Here is a 17,766-nt window from a genome sequence, read left to right on the forward strand (position 1 = left end):
CAACGAGATCCAGTAATGAAAATATTAGTTTGACAAACAATCAAAACAACTGCTCAATCGGCCACGTAAAGCTTGTACGCCTGAATGAAAAAAAGGCGGGTATGTAATGTCAGAGACATAACTGGATGTCGTGAATACGAAAACAACTGACATGTTCCTTAACACTTCCGAATATCAATTAGTTGATCAATTGTATGAATTATGCAAGCAAAAACAAAGATTTTTTCGCAAAAACAAAGATCACTTGATCTCGATTACTGTGAATCTCACACAGCGAAAAGTGCACAAATCAAATCAAACAGTTCTAGATTTGCACTAAACTAAGGATATTAACCTTCGATTTGCGAGCAAAAAAAACTAATAGTTCTTTAGAAAACTTTTAGAGCCATTAGAACGGCTGATTTTGTGTGATGCTCTCCACCGTTGTCCACTTTTCGTTGTTTTTTCACCAATGCAAACAACTGGCAGCTGTGACGTAATCGCTCTTGTCGGAAGCGAAAATAGCCTTGCAAACGACACAAAATACATCTACTCACAGTGCCGACAGAATCCAAACTGATCCAATTTTTGTTAAGAGGTTTCTTTTTACGTGATTTCGTTTGTAGCTTTTTCACTAATGGGCGGTCCTAACGGCTATAAAAATAACCGCATACAGAATTTTAATGTAGATTATTTCATTTCGGATTTGCATAATTTATTGAAAGAAACTATCAATATGCTGTAGGGATTCGTTTCTAGCATTCAGAAGGGTCAAATTGCGTAATTCTCTACGACATTAAACTCTGGAACATTTTTCGCAAAAACAAAGAAGGCTTCACTTGATCTCGATTACTGTGAATTTCACACAGCGAAAAGTGGACAAATCTAACCAAACTGTTCTAGATTTGCACTAAACTGGGGATATTTACCTTCGATTTACGAACAACAAATCCTAATAGTTGTTTAGAAAACTTTTGAGCCATTAGAACGGCTGGTTTTGTGTGATGCTCTCCACCGTTGTCCACTTTTCGTTGTTTTTTCACCAATGCAAACAACTGGCTGCTGTGACGTAATCGCTCTTGTCGGAAGCGAAAATAGCCTTGCAAACGACACAAAATACATCTACTCACAGTGCCGACAGAATCCAAACTGATCCAATTTTTGTTAAGAGGTTTCTTTTTACGTGATTTCGTTTGTAGCTTTTTCACTAATGGGCGGTCCTAACGGCTATAAAAATAACCGCATACAGAATTTTAATGTAGATTATTTCATTTCGGATTTACATAATTTATTGAAAGAAACTATCAATATGCTGTAGGGATTCGTTTCTAGCATTCAGAAGGGTCAAATTGCGTAATTCTCTACGACATTAAACTCTGGAACATTTTTCGCAAAAACAAAGAAGGCTTCACTTGATCTCGATTACTGTGAATTTCACACAGCGAAAAGTGGACAAATCTAACCAAACTGTTCTAGATTTGCACTAAACTGGGGATATTTACCTTCGATTTACGAACAACAAATCCTAATAGTTCTTTAGAAAACTTTTAGAGCCATTAGAACGGCTGATTTTGTGTGATGCTCTCCACCGTTGTCCACTTTTCGTTGTTTTTTCACCAATGCAAACAACTGGCAGCTGTGACGTAATCGCTCTTGTCGGAAGCGAAAATAGCCTTGCAAACGACACAAAATACATCTACTCACAGTGCCGACAGAATCCAAACTGATCCAATTTTTGTTAAGAGGTTTCTTTTTACGTGATTTCGTTTGTAGCTTTTTCACTAATGGGCGGTCCTAACGGCTATAAAAATAACCGCATACAGAATTTTAATGTAGATTATTTCATTTCGGATTTGCATAATTTATTGAAAGAAACTATCAATATGCTGTAGGGATTCGTTTCTAGCATTCAGAAGGGTCAAATTGCGTAATTCTCTACGACATTAAACTCTGGAACATTTTTCGCAAAAACAAAGAAGGCTTCACTTGATCTCGATTACTGTGAATTTCACACAGCGAAAAGTGGACAAATCTAACCAAACTGTTCTAGATTTGCACTAAACTGGGGATATTTACCTTCGATTTACGAACAACAAATCCTAATAGTTGTTTAGAAAACTTTTGAGCCATTAGAACGGCTGGTTTTGTGTGATGCTCTCCACCGTTGTCCACTTTTCGTTGTTTTTTCACCAATGCAAACAACTGGCTGCTGTGACGTAATCGCTCTTGTCGGAAGCGAAAATAGCCTTGCAAACGACACAAAATACATCTACTCACAGTGCCGACAGAATCCAAACTGATCCAATTTTTGTTAAGAGGTTTCTTTTTACGTGATTTCGTTTGTAGCTTTTTCACTAATGGGCGGTCCTAACGGCTATAAAAATAACCGCATACAGAATTTTAATGTAGATTATTTCATTTCGGATTTACATAATTTATTGAAAGAAACTATCAATATGCTGTAGGGATTCGTTTCTAGCATTCAGAAGGGTCAAATTGCGTAATTCTCTACGACATTAAACTCTGGAACATTTTTCGCAAAAACAAAGAAGGCTTCACTTGATCTCGATTACTGTGAATTTCACACAGCGAAAAGTGGACAAATCTAACCAAACTGTTCTAGATTTGCACTAAACTGGGGATATTTACCTTCGATTTACGAACAACAAATCCTAATAGTTCTTTAGAAAACTTTTAGAGCCATTAGAACGGCTGATTTTGTGTGATGCTCTCCACCGTTGTCCACTTTTCGTTGTTTTTTCACCAATGCAAACAACTGGCAGCTGTGACGTAATCGCTCTTGTCGGAAGCGAAAATAGCCTTGCAAACGACACAAAATACATCTACTCACAGTGCCGACAGAATCCAAACTGATCCAATTTTTGTTAAGAGGTTTCTTTTTACGTGATTTCGTTTGTAGCTTTTTCACTAATGGGCGGTCCTAACGGCTATAAAAATAACCGCATACAGAATTTTAATGTAGTTTATTTCATTTCGGATTTGCATAATTTATTGAAAGAAACTATCAATATGCTGTAGGGATTCGTTTCTAGCATTCAGAAGGGTCAAATTGCGTAATTCTCTACGACATTAAACTCTGGAACATTTTTCGCAAAAACAAAGAAGGCTTCACTTGATCTCGATTACTGTGAATTTCACACAGCGAAAAGTGGACAAATCTAACCAAACTGTTCTAGATTTGCACTAAACTGGGGATATTTACCTTCGATTTACGAACAACAAATCCTAATAGTTGTTTAGAAAACTTTTGAGCCATTAGAACGGCTGGTTTTGTGTAATGCTCTCCACCGTTGTTTTTTCATAAATGCTGGCTGACTGGCAGCTGTGACGTAATCGCTCTTGTCGCAAGCAAAACTTGTTTGCAAACGACACAAAATACATCTGCTCGCAATGGTGATAGAATCCAAACTGATCCAATTTTTGTTAAGAGGTTTCTTTTTACGTGATTTCGTTTGTAGCTTTTTCACTAATGGGTGGTCATAACGGCTATAAAAATAGCAACATATAGAATTTTAATTTCGATTATTTCATTTCGGATTTGCATTTCATTGAAAGAAACAGAGTGCTGTACGGGATTCATTCCTACCTTTCAAAAGGACCAAATTGTGGAACTCATTACGATATTAAACACTGTTCGGAACATTTTCCTCGAACGATTTGTTGTACAGCAGCAGATATTTTGTTCTCTTCCTCAGAACGCGTTCTGATTGGCTGGTGTTGACATGGGTCAAATGAGACAGGTTTTACAATAGTGTACTATTGAAATACTTCAATGCTTTTTCAATACACGTTTAAGTTGAAAAATTTCGATTCTATTGGTAGTTAGATTATATAAATCCTTTCACAGATCACTGAGCTATGAGCTTTAAAAATACGAGAAAGGCAAACGCGCCTAATGAATTATCCTCTTTGATACTCGTTTATACCAAACATTTCAGAAAAGTTTAATTTTGAATTATTTGAGATTATGTCACAAAACTGAAAACTTTATCATAAAATTGTGACCATATTTCCGATGGCGTGTAGCAAAAATTATGCTGATTTGTTAGATACAACAAGAGATATTCACGATCAAAAACTTATCACTCTCTCAGAGGGTAAATTTAGAAAAGGCACCCCATAGTAAAGTAAGTCGTATTCACGACAAAATTATTAAGAAAACTGTTCGCTACGCATGAAAGCACCCGCCAACTGAGCTCGAAAATGTGACCGAGAATATTTTTACAGATTACGTTTTGTCAAACGGGGCGTTATTATTGCATGCATGACGCAAAGTTTCCATATACCGACCGAAGCAGAACTGCTACTGCATGAAATGCGAGGTGTGAAGCGACTATCAAAACTTTCGCCTATGTTAAAGGAATTCAGAGCCAAATGACAATTATGCCAAAAGACCATTATGCCAAATAACCGTTACAGGACACTGCTGGCTACTAATCAAAATTTCAATCATTTATAATTGAAAATAAGTGGCTTGATACATTCAAATCGAATCCTAGAAATATTTACAATAAAATAATGAAATAATATTAACAATTGATACAAAATATACTACCACGTATTTTCAATTATAAATGATTGAAATTTTGATTAGTAGCGAGCAGTGTCCTGTTTTGTCTGCTAAAAATCTCCGGCATATCGGATTTCCCTGCCATAGACGACGGTTTTAGACGGAGTAAGCGATATATCAAAGGGAAAGCATCGCTCTGATTGGTCAATCGATGCGAAAGCGAAGCTATTGGAAGCACGCAAATCTATAAATAAAAGCGAAATTATAGCTAACGTTTCAGTCCAACGCGTAGCATGCTTGAGGTTGGTTGTTGCTAGACAGCAAGACAAATAGTGCCATAAAACGATTTGAAGCTTTAAGGTCTTAGGATAGAGGGTCACGTATTGAGTTTTAAATCGACCGCGTGGCTCGCTTAATTCCCTCTGCGCATTTCTCTTGTACTTCTCTTGTATATGAGCAAACGGTACCGAGTTGCCAGCATACATTTTATTATTTTGATGAGAAGTTTTATCACATTAATCTATCGTATGGGTTGGACATTACATGGATTCCAATGAACAATGAAGAAATATTCTACTTTCACAAAGATTGGATGTCTGTGTGTTTGGTAGCCTTGTCGAGCCAATTTTATTTCTCTCTCCTTTTTCAGAATGCTATCAGCAAATCAAAGCGAAAAAAATGGCGGATGCATTCAAACTGACTTTGTTTCACAGAAAAATACAAGACTTTATTTTTATCGCGACTCTATTGAATTGATTACAGCAAACATCCATTGGATTATTTTGTCCATACTGTGTGCGATGAGCTGATCGTCGTATGAAGTCCATTCTTCGCAAAGATCTTCCCGGAACATTGATATGAATCCTTGCCAGAAATGTGGGGCAGTCGATGTTATTATTAAGCAAATCAAAAACGAAAGGTCGTTGATGAAATATCCGCCGGTTTAGCAGCGTGGGTAAGTTGATGAGAACACAGCGATCTTCGTAACGTGGTAGCTAAAGCCGATTAAGCCAAGGGAGTCTTCGAAGTGCGAATCGGACAAAACATTTCTGCACTCGTTCGATCCGGTCGATGTGAACGTTGTGATATGGAGCCCAGATTACAACTCTGTATTCTAGAATACTGCGCACTAGAGCAATGTAAACAGCCTTGAGACAATAAACGTCGTTAAAGTCTTTAGTGTTTCGTTTGATATGTCCCAGGATGGCAAAAGCTTTAGCAATAACCATCGAAAGCTGTTCGGTGAAGCGTAACTTACGGTCGAGAATAACACCTAAATCTGTTACAGAAGAAACTGTTCTGACTGGATTCGCCATTATTGAGTATTCAAATGAAATTGGAGACTGAACTCGTGAAAATGTTATGGTATTAAATTTATTAACATTAACACTTATGCCGTTTCTATTGCACCAATCTATGACACATTTAATGTCCATTTGTAGCGCACAACAAACTACAAGGCTTGTGATGATTCGGTAAATTTTTAAATCATCGGCATACATTACTTTAAACGACGACAGTTCATTGCAAAGATCATTCACAAACAGCACAAACAGAAGTGGTCCGAGATGACTCCCTTGTGGAACACCTGATGTAATATCAAAAGGATCAGAATGTATAGTTCCGACTCGAACTGAAGCACTACGATCTGTAAGGTACGAAAGAATCCAGTTTGTTATCCAGTCAGGGAATCCATTTCGTCTCAATTTTTCAACAGCGAGTACATGAGGAACACAATCGAAAGCTTTAGAAAAATCGAAATACACCGCATCAACTTGTTGTCGTTTTTCAAGCTTGTCAATCAGAGTAGAAACGTAGCTCATTAGATTCGTAGTAGTTGATCGTTTTTTGACAAAGTCGTGCTGATCGGTTGTGAGGATGTGCTTTACTGACGGGTAAATAATATCCAACAGCATACCCTCGAAAACTTTTGGGAGGCAGCTAAGGATAGAAATGCCTCTGTAGTTCGTGACGTCATGTATGTTTCCGGATTTGTGAACTGATACTATTACAGCTTCTTTCCATTTCGCAGGAAAAAAGCCTTCAGCGAGAGAACGATTAAAAATAAGAGATGCCGGCAAGGCCAAAGCAGATGAGCATTGCTTTACGAAAGATGGCGGAAGGCCGTCCGAGCCCGGTCCCTTTGATCCATCAACTAATCCTAGATTATTATGTACCTCGTCTTGCGTGAAAACAGCAGCGAGTAGATTCACATTATACAACGGTAGACTATTCAAGTACGATTCTGACAAAGGTGGTGAGTTATTACTTAACACACTTTGAAAGAAATACGAGAATAGATTGGCTGAGTCAACAAATGTTGTTGAAGATTGGTTTCGATAGTAGATGCTTTCAGGAAATCCTCGGGAAGACTTTTTACTTCGCAGATAAGACCAGAACTGTTTCGGGTCCTCCTTAAAACTGTTCTCCAGTCGAGAAACGTAGAGTCGAAAACACGATACGTTCAATGATTCAAACTGATGCTCTAATTCACGCACCAACCGTTTATCTCCTTCACCTTATGTCCGAAAAAATCTTCTACGAGCTTTTCTTAACCGATTCCGAAGGTTGCGCAGCTCATCATTCCACCAAGGCCGCTTGTTGTTCGAGTTGCACACGCGTCTCCTACGCGGCACGAGATGTTGAAAAATCGAATCTAATTCACTATAAAATAAGTCTACTGCATCATCCAAAGCGCCCTGTCTGAGTATATCCAGGTGCAATTTACACGAGAGATTTCCGCATTCAGTAGTTGATAATCGCACTGATTGAAGTCATAATAAAAGTCTGCATTGTCATTCGTCAATAAAGTGTGTGAAGCTTGAATTGTGAGAACAAAAGGGTAGTGGTGCTGATCCAGTTTCATCAAAGGTAAGGGCGGTTCGAAAATTTCACAGTCAGTGAAATATAGAAAACGCAAATATATACAAAGATATAATTGCATACATTTGGGATATTTATGCTAGTTTTATTTTCGCTCGTTTGGTGCGAATTTCGCACAGCGTAAAGTGCACAAAGCCAATCAAATTGTTCTAGATTTGCACCAAACTGATTATTTCTACTTTTGATTTGCAAAGAAGTAATCTTAATAGTTCTCTAGATAACATTAAGAGCCATTAGAACGGCTGATGTTGTATAATGTTCCCCATCGTTGTCCACTTTTCGTTCTCTTTTTCGTCGATGCTAACGACCAGCAGCTGTAGACAGGAAAGAGATAGACGACTGATTGAGATTCGAAATTCCATATGCCCCCGGATTCCATTTTCACGCAGATGTGATTACTGCTGGGGAGGGGCTGTCCTTTCGCAGTAGTTGGCGGGTTGCCGGCGTACTGGCGATCTACGGCTGTTTCGCTCCGAACTCGCCATGAAGAATTCAACTCCCTCGTCGAAGATCCCTACTTGAAAAGCGTCAAAGGCCGGTTTGACATTCTTTCGCTTTCTTTATCCATGTGCACTGCCACTTTTAGTCTAACTTTCAATAGTTGGTCTATCTTTGTAGAATAATTATGCAAGAATTATGCAAGATGGATTTTCCACATTATTTGCTTATGCATTGAAGGGCAAAACACGAATAGTAAATTTACATTGTACTAACATCGCCCGTTCATTTCAAACTCACATTAGTTTGATTAATTCATCTGACAAATGTTTGGAAATAATTTTCATAATTCGAAATCACCAGGAGAAAATGATAGCGAACGAAAGCAATACCGTTTGCAGGGCAGAAAGTTTTTCTTTCCTAAATTTTCCTCTCAATCAATTACTTCATCCATCCTCCCCAACGTTCCAGCGTCATTTCCAGTTGAATGTTAACTAAATTTACCGATATCTTATTCCGTTCGAATCGAGCTAGAGTGTTCACAAACGTTCAGACGTGCCGTCGACCCGTCTAAATTCCTTCATCTTCGCATCTGCTCAATCACCATCGTCATCGTCATCGTCATTCAAGGAGTAGCACCAGGAGCGCCGTTCGCTGTTCCATAGTCATCACTGGCGGCATTAGTGTGTTCCGTACTTGTCGAGTCACTCGTCTAAAAAGCCGGTAGTCGTACGTCGACGTGATGTCCTGGGGGGTATCTCGGAATTGAGTCAAGTGCACATTCCCGCGGAGACTCCTTCCAAAGTTGCCTGAGTTTACTTGTAGTTGGAAGAAATTTCAAAAATTAATTCCAATCACGTTCTTCGAGATTTTCGTTTATAATGTGATTGGGATCGTGTTCAAGCAGAACATTTTCCCGCACCCACCAGGTCAAGGCAAGCCAAGGCAAGGAGTGAGAGTATTTCAGTTATCTGGTTGGTTTGACATGCGTTGCCGTTGGTGAGTTCCGTTGGCGAAACTGATTGAATGTCGTTGTTCCTCAAACTTTGCCTGTCCGTGTGAGGTGTGGTGATTACGTTTGCTTTCTGGTTACCTGTCACAATGATGCATTCAAGGAGTTGCTGCTATGCTTTCAATACAATAATTACCTGCTCGCACTTGTACATCTCGGGAAATAACCCGTCCAACGGTGTTCGACGATACGCACCGATAGATTGTACTGTGAATGTCCTGCCGGTAGGCAGCGGCAGGAAAGGGCAGTAGAACGAGGGTGCCATTCCGGAGCACCCGTCGAACGCCACCGACGTCACCGACGGATGTTCCGTCCACCGACAGCCAATCGATGGTAGGCTGTGGACTTCCGGACGCAGAACAGTCCAACCAACCGCCGGATGAGTTGGAAAATTCTAACCGCGGCGGAGGTTCCATTACGAACGAGGGTCCCCGCAAATGTGAGTCGAATGCGTGTGTGGTACCTGCAATGAAAGAAAGTAATGAAATGAAAAGGTTTTAATAAATATTTGTATACAATCAAATTTGAATAATTATTTGTATACAATCAAATATATTGTTTGATTTCACAAGATATTTTCTCATCATTCTCGTATGGAAAGGTTATGCAATACACTGATTCAGTTTTGTACTGATATTTTCCAGAAATATTAAAACCCATAAATTCTTATCATAGCTTTATTTCAGTACTTTGAATAATGCGTAGTAGATTTAAGGGGAGTAATTTTATCGGTTGTACTATCAGTCAGGTGCCATTGAATTTTACTTAAAATGCCGTTTAAATCATTGGCGAAGCTCGATTTTCCTTCTTTTCATAACTCGCCACCCTTCTGAGGAATAGTAATAAACCTAATGTCAGTAATAATAAAACGGTCCTACGCAAAGCCAGTTAGCACAGCATCTTGGAGTTGATGTGAGTATTTTGCCGTAAATGGCATCATAAAATTAAATCTCCTAGTCTGGCAACGGACAGGAATGAATGCTATGTTGGGCGTGAATATCAAAATAATAAAAAAATCCAAGGCAATGAAAAACAGAGCTCGTTGGCGAAATCTTTTCCATAAATGAATTAATTGAAAAAGTTTCCTCCAGTCATTAATTTTCATCACGTTTTAAAAGTTATAAGTCGATGCAATCAGTACCATTGCAACTGAAAATAATGTACGATTGTTAACAATAGACGACCTTGAAAATTTAGAAATACTCACTAGAGAAAAATATTTAGAATACCATTTTAAACTAGAAACTGGAAATGCGTCATTTTTAAATGTTCTATAGATTGTTCCAAGCTAGATATTTTGAACGGATCAGGGTCATTTCGTCGAAAGCCATTTTGCCGAAAGCCGTTTCGCCGAAAGTCATTTCGCCGAAAGCCATTTCGCTGAAAGGGTCATTTCGCCGAATGGGCCACTTCGCCGAAAGCCGTTTCGCCGAAAGCCATTTCGCTGAAAGGGTCATTTCGCCGATTCCTGCAATTGCCTTATTATTATAATTGGAATTGATATAAAATAAACACAAATGAATGATAATACGTTAACGCCCGTTTTTTTACCTACAATTGTACTTCTTGAATAAAGATTGATTCTTGTACTCTGGAATAAAGATTGATTTATGAACCTCAGGACGGATTTCCCAAGGAAACTTGTTGACTATTAGTTACTAAACATCAAAGCAATTGCATAGGTGTATCTACCAATCAATTATATGTGATATTTTCCGTTTAATAAGTGAAAAAATAGTAATGCGGCTTCGCCACATCGAATCGATTCTTTTTCTATCGGACTTCGCTCCCGCTCATTCGAACCTAACTAGAAACCTAGCTTTAAGTAGACCGAGCAAACGAGGCGGTTACAGGTTTGTATGCAAGAGGCCGCCGTTTCCGATGGCCCTTTCGGCGAAATGGCTTTCGGCGAAACGACCCGCTCCCATTTTGAACAAGTAGTATTGTTTGCTTTTTACATAAGTTGTATTTACGTTATTCACGGCAGTCTCAGTCTTATAATACAAACGAATGTTGTTTACTGTCCGACGTTTCGGACTTTGGTGTAGGGTTTTTTCAAGGAAAAGTGCTATATATAAAGGGTGATTTTTTAAGAGCTTGAGAACTTTTTTAAACAATAAAACGCATAAAATTTGCAAAATCTCATCGGTTCTTTATTTTAAACGTTAGATTGGTACATGACATTTACTTTTTGAAGATAATTTCATTTAAATGTTGACCGCGGCTGCGTCTTAGGTGGTCCATTCGGAAAATCCGCTTTTTTATCGACAAATTTTGTTCAGCGATGAGGCTCATTTCTGGTTGAATGGCTACGTAAATAAGCAAAATTGCCGCATTTGGAGTGAAGAGCAACCAGAAGCCGTTCAAGAACTGCCCATGCATCCCGAAAAATGCACTGTTTGGTGTGGTTTGTACGCTGGTGGAATCATTGGACCGTATTTTTTCAAAGATGCTGTTGGACGCAACGTTACAGTGAATGGCGATCGCTATCGTTCGATGCTAACAAACTTTTTGTTGCCAAAAATGGAAGAACTGAACTTGGTTGACATGTGGTTTCAACAAGATGGCGCTACATGCCACACAGCTCGCGATTCTATGGCCATTTTGAGGGAAAACTTCGGAGAACAATTCATCTCAAGAAATGGACCGGTAAGTTGGCCACCAAGATCATGCGATTTGACGCCTTTAGACTATTTTTTGTGGGGCTACGTCAAGTCTAAAGTCTACAGAAATAAGCCAGTAACTATTCCAGCTTTGGAAGACAACATTTCCGAAGAAATTCGGGCTATTCCGGCCGAAATGCTCGAAAAAGTTGCCCAAAATTGGACTTTCCGAATGGACCACCTAAGACGCAGCCGCGGTCAACATTTAAATGAAATTATCTTCAAAAAGTAAATGTCATGTACCAATCTAACGTTTAAAATAAAGAACCGATGAGATTTTGCAAATTTTATGCGTTTTATTGTTTAAAAAAGTTCTCAAGCTCTTAAAAAATCACCCTTTATATCGTTTATAGTCAAAACGTGGATGTCTGACGCTACGTTGTCTTGTCAATTTTGGAACATGCTTTAAGATATTTGCATGAATTGCGAACAGTGTAAACCGCTACTCAATTTAACGACTATTACGACTACATTATTCATGCAAGTAAAATATTTGTTATGTAGTTAATGTATCATAAAGCATGTTTTAAAATTAATCAGACAACGCACAGTGGTTCAAAAGGCCAATTTCACGCTCTTAATTGATAACTCATTAAAAAGTGGTTTTCGAGGTACAGTATCTTCAGTAGAATTGCTCAGAATGGTAGGCGCCATCTTATGGAAAATTTTATTTATGTGATTAATCCCCCTAAAAGTGAGATAAAAATATTATTTTATTATACACAATGAACCTAATCATTACAAATGTCAAGGACAAGGATATTTGAAAAGAACATATCTCGCCTGCAGACGATCGAAGACGAGTAATTCAACCCCGGCATCAAAGCTCTTTTGAAGTGGTTTTATATGTTAGTTGTCTCGTCTGCACCTTTCTGCGTCTTTTTAAGATAGACAGGTTGGAATTATGTAAAAAAAAAACATTAAAAATGGCTCTATTTCATCAAACTGAAATGATAGCGGCATATTGTGTTTGTTTAAGGAAATTGTGTAGTTTTTAATGATGAAAGACTTTGTAAACCATGACAAGATCATATAAATTGAAAATATATAAGGTTTTCTTACAAAAAATGGTTTTAGGACACCCTTTTCAGAAAATACTTTATATAATAAATTACACTCTCCCTAGACCTCCTGCACGTCCAAGTGCATTAGATTTATCTCTTTGCTCGACTTCAATTCGACTAGATTGTACCTGGGAAACATTTCCTGATTTACACGGTAGCGATCATTTACCAATCATCATCTGAATTAGCAGTAGCAAAGGCATTCCTAATTCAGTTAATATTCCATATGATTTGACAAAAAATGTTGACTGGATTAAATACTAAAGTAATATTTCAAGTGTCTAAACTTCAATGGAAGAGCTCCCCCCACTTGAAGAATATGACTTCCTCGTTTGTTCGATTTTGGAGGCAGCAGAACAAGCCCTAACCAAACGATTTCTTGGTCCATCGTCTAACAGAAGGCCTCCAAACCCTTGGTGGTACAAAGAGTGCTCAGATGCTAAACACACGAAACAAAATGTTTTCAAGACGTTTTTTAAACGAGGAGGAGGAACTCCTCAGAATTTTGAAATATTATTGGTTTTAGAAACCAAGTACAAGAACATACTTCGGGTCAAGAAATGCAGCTATTGGAGACATTTTGTCGAAGGTTTGTCAATAGAAACCTCAATGAGCACTCTTTGGAACACGGCCAGACGAATTAGGAATCGTAACGTAGGAAATGAGAGTGAGGAATACTCGAATCGATGGATATTTGATTTTGCGAGGAAAGTTTGTCCAGATTCTGGTTCTTCGCATAGCATTATTAGGAAGTGTTCTCAAAATAATGGTTCCATTGATAGCCCCTTCTCAATGATGGGATTTTCCATAGCACTCATGTCTTGTAACAATAACGCTCCCTGGTTGGACAAAATTGAATTCAACTTTCGTCTGACATCCAAATGCCTTCGCTCAAAAACAACAAATGGCAACTGTATTTTTAGACATTCAAGGAGCATTTGATTCAGTTTCCATTGATGTTCTTTCAGACAAGCTCCATCAACATTGACTTCCAGCGGTTATAAATAATTATTTGCCTTTTGTCAGAGAAATGCATGTATTTTTCACATGGCGATTTGGTAACAATCCGAATTAGCTACATGGGTCCGCTCTGTCCGCTCCAGTATAATTTCTATGTGAACGACATTGACAGCTGTCTAGTAACCCTAAGAGTGTCTAAGACAATTGGCAGATGATGGAGTGGTTTAAGTTACTGGACCCAAAGCTATTGATCTGCAAAAACCATTGCAAGGTACCTTATACCGTTTTCGTTTATTGATCAGAGCAGCCCGAGAGCTGACCCAAAGTCGCTAAACAACTTTTAATGTGTTTATTTTAGCAACCTTGGGTCGCTCTAGATCGGGTCGCACCACGCATCCATGCTAGTTTGTAATTTTTTTCTTTTTTTCATGAGTTGTTGTTTAGGGCGCGTACCACTTGTTCGTTTTATTCGGAGTCAAAGTCTTCCATGTGTAGGTTAAAAAACGAAAACGGTATTAGATAACTTGTTCGTTTGGGCTGTTCATCTGTGTATCGAATTCTCTGCGAAGAAAACAGAGCTCGTTTCTTTCAAGAAAACATGATCCCGCGCAGCTTCAGCTTCATATGATGGAAATAATGATCCTACAGATTTTGACTTTCATATACCTCGGGGTGTGGTTTGATTCCAAATGCACGTGGGGAGGACACATTAGGTATCTGATAACAAAATGCCAACAAAGAATAAATTTTCTTTGAACAATAGCAGGATCTTGGTGGGGTGCTCATCCGGAAGATTTAATAAAGTTGTATCAGACAACGGTACTTTCAGTGATGGAATATGGATGCGTTTGCTTTTGTTCCGCTGCAAATTCTCATATTATCAAACTGGAGCGAATTCAGTATCGTTGTTTGTGAATTGCCTGAGGTTGCATGCATTCGACACATACAATGAATCTCGAAGTTCTGGCGGGAGTTCTTCCGTTGAAAGATCGTTTTTGGGAGCTTTCATCGCGACTCCTAATAAGTTGTGAAGTATTCAATCCCCTGGTTATTAGTAACTTCGAAAAACTAGTCGAGCTTCAATCTCAAACAAGATTTTTGACAGTATATTTTAACCATATGTCACAGGAAATCAACCCTTCAAGATATATTCCTATCCGTGTCAGCCTGCTAAACGGTTCTGACTCAACATTGGAAATCGATGGAAATCCCGAAAATATTTTCAAGTAAGTTCAAGTATATTGACTCTGAGAAACTGTTTTACACGGACGGATCACGAATTGAAGATGCTACTGGGTTTGGTATGTATAATGTTTCGGCCTATTTAGGCTTCAAGAACCTGCATCTGTTTATATAGCAGAATTAGCACCAGTTCATTATAGCTTGTAATCGTAACATTATCTCCAAACCGTTATTTCCTCTTCACATATAGTCTAAGTGTTATTGAAGCCATTTGTTCAAACAAGGCAAGAATGAACCTTTTTTCTTGAGCAAAATAAAATAGTGCCTGAACGACATATTGAATAATAATTATCAAATCACAATAGTTTGGGTCCCGGCTCATTCCTCCATTCCAGGTAATGAAAGAGCCGATAGTTTAGCCAAACGTGGTGCTATTGAGGGTGAAATTTATGAGCGACCGATTGCTTTCAACGAATTCTATAGCGCGACTCGCCAATGAACACTTGCCAGCTGGCAAACTTCTTGGGACAAAGATGATCTGAGTCGGTAGATGCAATCAATTATTCCTAAAATATCGACAAAAGCATGGAAGGCTGGATGTGAGTAGGTACTTCATTCGTGTGATGTCCATACTCATGCCCAATCACTACACGTTAGATGCACATCTCCTTCGAATTGGAGTTTCCGAGACTATTCATTGTGCTTGTGGCGAAGGTTACCGCGATATTGATCATGTCGATTGGACATGCGTGGAGTGTCGTGATGTCAGATCTCAACTAATAAATTCCTTGCGTACTCAAGGTAGACTATCCAATGTCCCAGTATATTGCCTATGAAATAAACGTATTTATGAAAAAAAAAACAAATTAAACTCAAGTTACGAGAATAGTATCTTCAGCAAATTTGTTCGAAATGACTTTATGCACAACTTCGTTGAAGTTACTTTGCCCCTATGCTGGCCGAGAGCTAAAATAATATTTATCTCTCTCTTTCAGAGGGATTAATCACATAAATAAATTTTTACATCAAATTGCGCCTACCATTCGAGGCAACTTTGCTAAGAATACTGTACCTTGAAAACCACGTTTTTAATGAGTTATCAATTAGGAGTGTGAAATTGGGCTGTGCAACGTAGCGTCAAACATCGGCATTTTGACTATAAATGGTAGACTTTGATTTACTTGTAAAAAGCCTACACCAAAGGCCGAAACGTCGAACTGTAAACAACATTCGTTTGTATTGTAAGACTAAGACTGCCGTTTTTCCTGATTTCCCACAATTATCACCCCAGTCGAAATACAAACATAACCTACGTTATTTACGTTTCGTTTTTGAGTTGTCAATGTATAACAGTTCGAATTGTGCCACATGTACATTTAGTATGAGAGATCAGTGTTGCTCATGTGTAGTCAATTTATTTATTTCATTAAGCAAATGTAGACTACATATAAATAATTTACAATGTTTACTTATACAACGCATTATTTCTACGATAAAGTTGAGTTTTAATTTAATTTTTTGACATAGTTAGCTCAACATGATTACAAAATTGATTATAGTGACGCATAATTCGATTGACTGGACTATTCTTTGCATAATTTGTCCTATTGTGTCTTTCTAAAAATAATTTCCGTGTTCGTAATTGACGGCTAGGTACACAAAAAATTTAATTGCGATAGTAGTGAAGATAATTGTTCGCGTTGAGAAATAATGTCGCTAATAAAATAAAGCATTGAAAGATTACGACGTTTTTCAAGTGTTTGTATATTGATAAGCATGCAGCGTGCTTCATACGATGGCAGAGAAAATGCTGTCCAGTTTAATTTACGAAGTGTATTTAAAAGAAATATGTTTTTGGATGGATTCAATGCGGAATCGAAGGAATTCCATACTAGGCTGCATTGTTCCAAAGTAGGCCTGACATATGTACTATATATAATAAATTTATTGTATATGGGTTCTTAAAGTTATTACTGAAGCGTTTAAAAAGCCCAGCATACAATTTGCTTTATTGATTATGGTATAGAAGTGAACAACAAAAGTGAGCTTGCAGTCTAAAAGTACGCCTAAACCTCGTACAATTTTACATTTTTCTACAAATTGGTTTCCTAGATGTATGTCTATAGATAGAGTCTAATTTTTCCTACTGAATGTTATTGAGTTACATCTTTGATATTGAGCTTGAGCAAACCTTTGCTTCACCAAACGTGGAATAGATTGATTTCACTCTGGAATATTGCAGCGTCGTTGATGTTTCTAATTTTGTTTACATGCAGTATTAAACCAACCACGACATCACAGACTTGGATTCAGTTCGAACATTGTTCGTTGGTTACAGTCATACTTCAGGAATAGTCGTTTAGCAATTTAAATTGGCGTTCATATTGCCGAAGAGCTCCTAACATCATCCGGAATTCCACAGGGAAGCCATCTCGAACCGTTCGTTTTTTTCCCGTATTTCAACAATGTTAGTTTTTCTAAGGTCTATGGAAGGTAGGGATGAAATAAACACTATTTATACGAATGTGCTAGAGCTATCATTCAAACTTATAAATTCAAATGTTTGTAAGTTTTTCGTGAAAAAATATAGAGAAAAAAGAAAGTGAAGGAGTTTATTTTGAGGACATTTGAGTTACATTTTTTATATTAGGCTTGAGTAAACTTTTGCTGCACCAAACGTGGAATAGATTGACTTTACTCTGGAATATTGCAGCGTCGTTGATGTTTCTAATTTAGTTTACATGCAGTATGAAACCAACCACGACATCATGGTTACCCAATTGTACAGACTTGGATTCAGTTCGAACATTCTTGGTTGGTTACAGTCATACTTCAGGAATCGTCGTTCAGCAATTTAAATTGGCGATCATATTGCCTAAGAGCTCCTAGCATCATAGGGAATTCCGCAGGGAAGCCACCTCGAACCGTTCGTTTTTTCCCGTATTTCAACGATGTAAATTATTTTAAGGTCTATGGAAGGTAGGGATGATTTGGAACACTATTTGTACGGATTTTTTAGAGCTACCGTTCAAACGTATAAATTCAAATGTTTGT

At 38.0% G+C, this 17,766-nt stretch overlaps 1 protein-coding gene across 17 annotated transcripts in view; it reads right to left on the reverse strand.

The window, feature by feature from the left end:
- The window catches only part of LOC131434696 (cell adhesion molecule Dscam2), a 446,907-nt gene that overhangs the window by 162,192 nt on the left and 266,949 nt on the right, over positions 1 to 17,766 (reverse strand). For all 17 annotated transcript variants that reach the window (XR_009230382.1, XM_058601701.1, XM_058601704.1 and 14 more), the window contains exon 2: positions 8,980 to 9,306. Coding sequence is in view for 16 of the 17 variants with exons in the window: in XM_058601701.1 (XP_058457684.1) it covers positions 8,980 to 9,306 (327 nt within the window). In the remaining variant the exon portion in view is untranslated. The remainder of the gene's footprint in view (positions 1 to 8,979; positions 9,307 to 17,766) is intronic.

The sequence above is a fragment of the Malaya genurostris genome, chromosome 3 (assembly GCF_030247185.1).
Source record: "Malaya genurostris strain Urasoe2022 chromosome 3, Malgen_1.1, whole genome shotgun sequence".
NCBI classification, from domain to species: domain Eukaryota; kingdom Metazoa; phylum Arthropoda; class Insecta; order Diptera; family Culicidae; genus Malaya; species Malaya genurostris.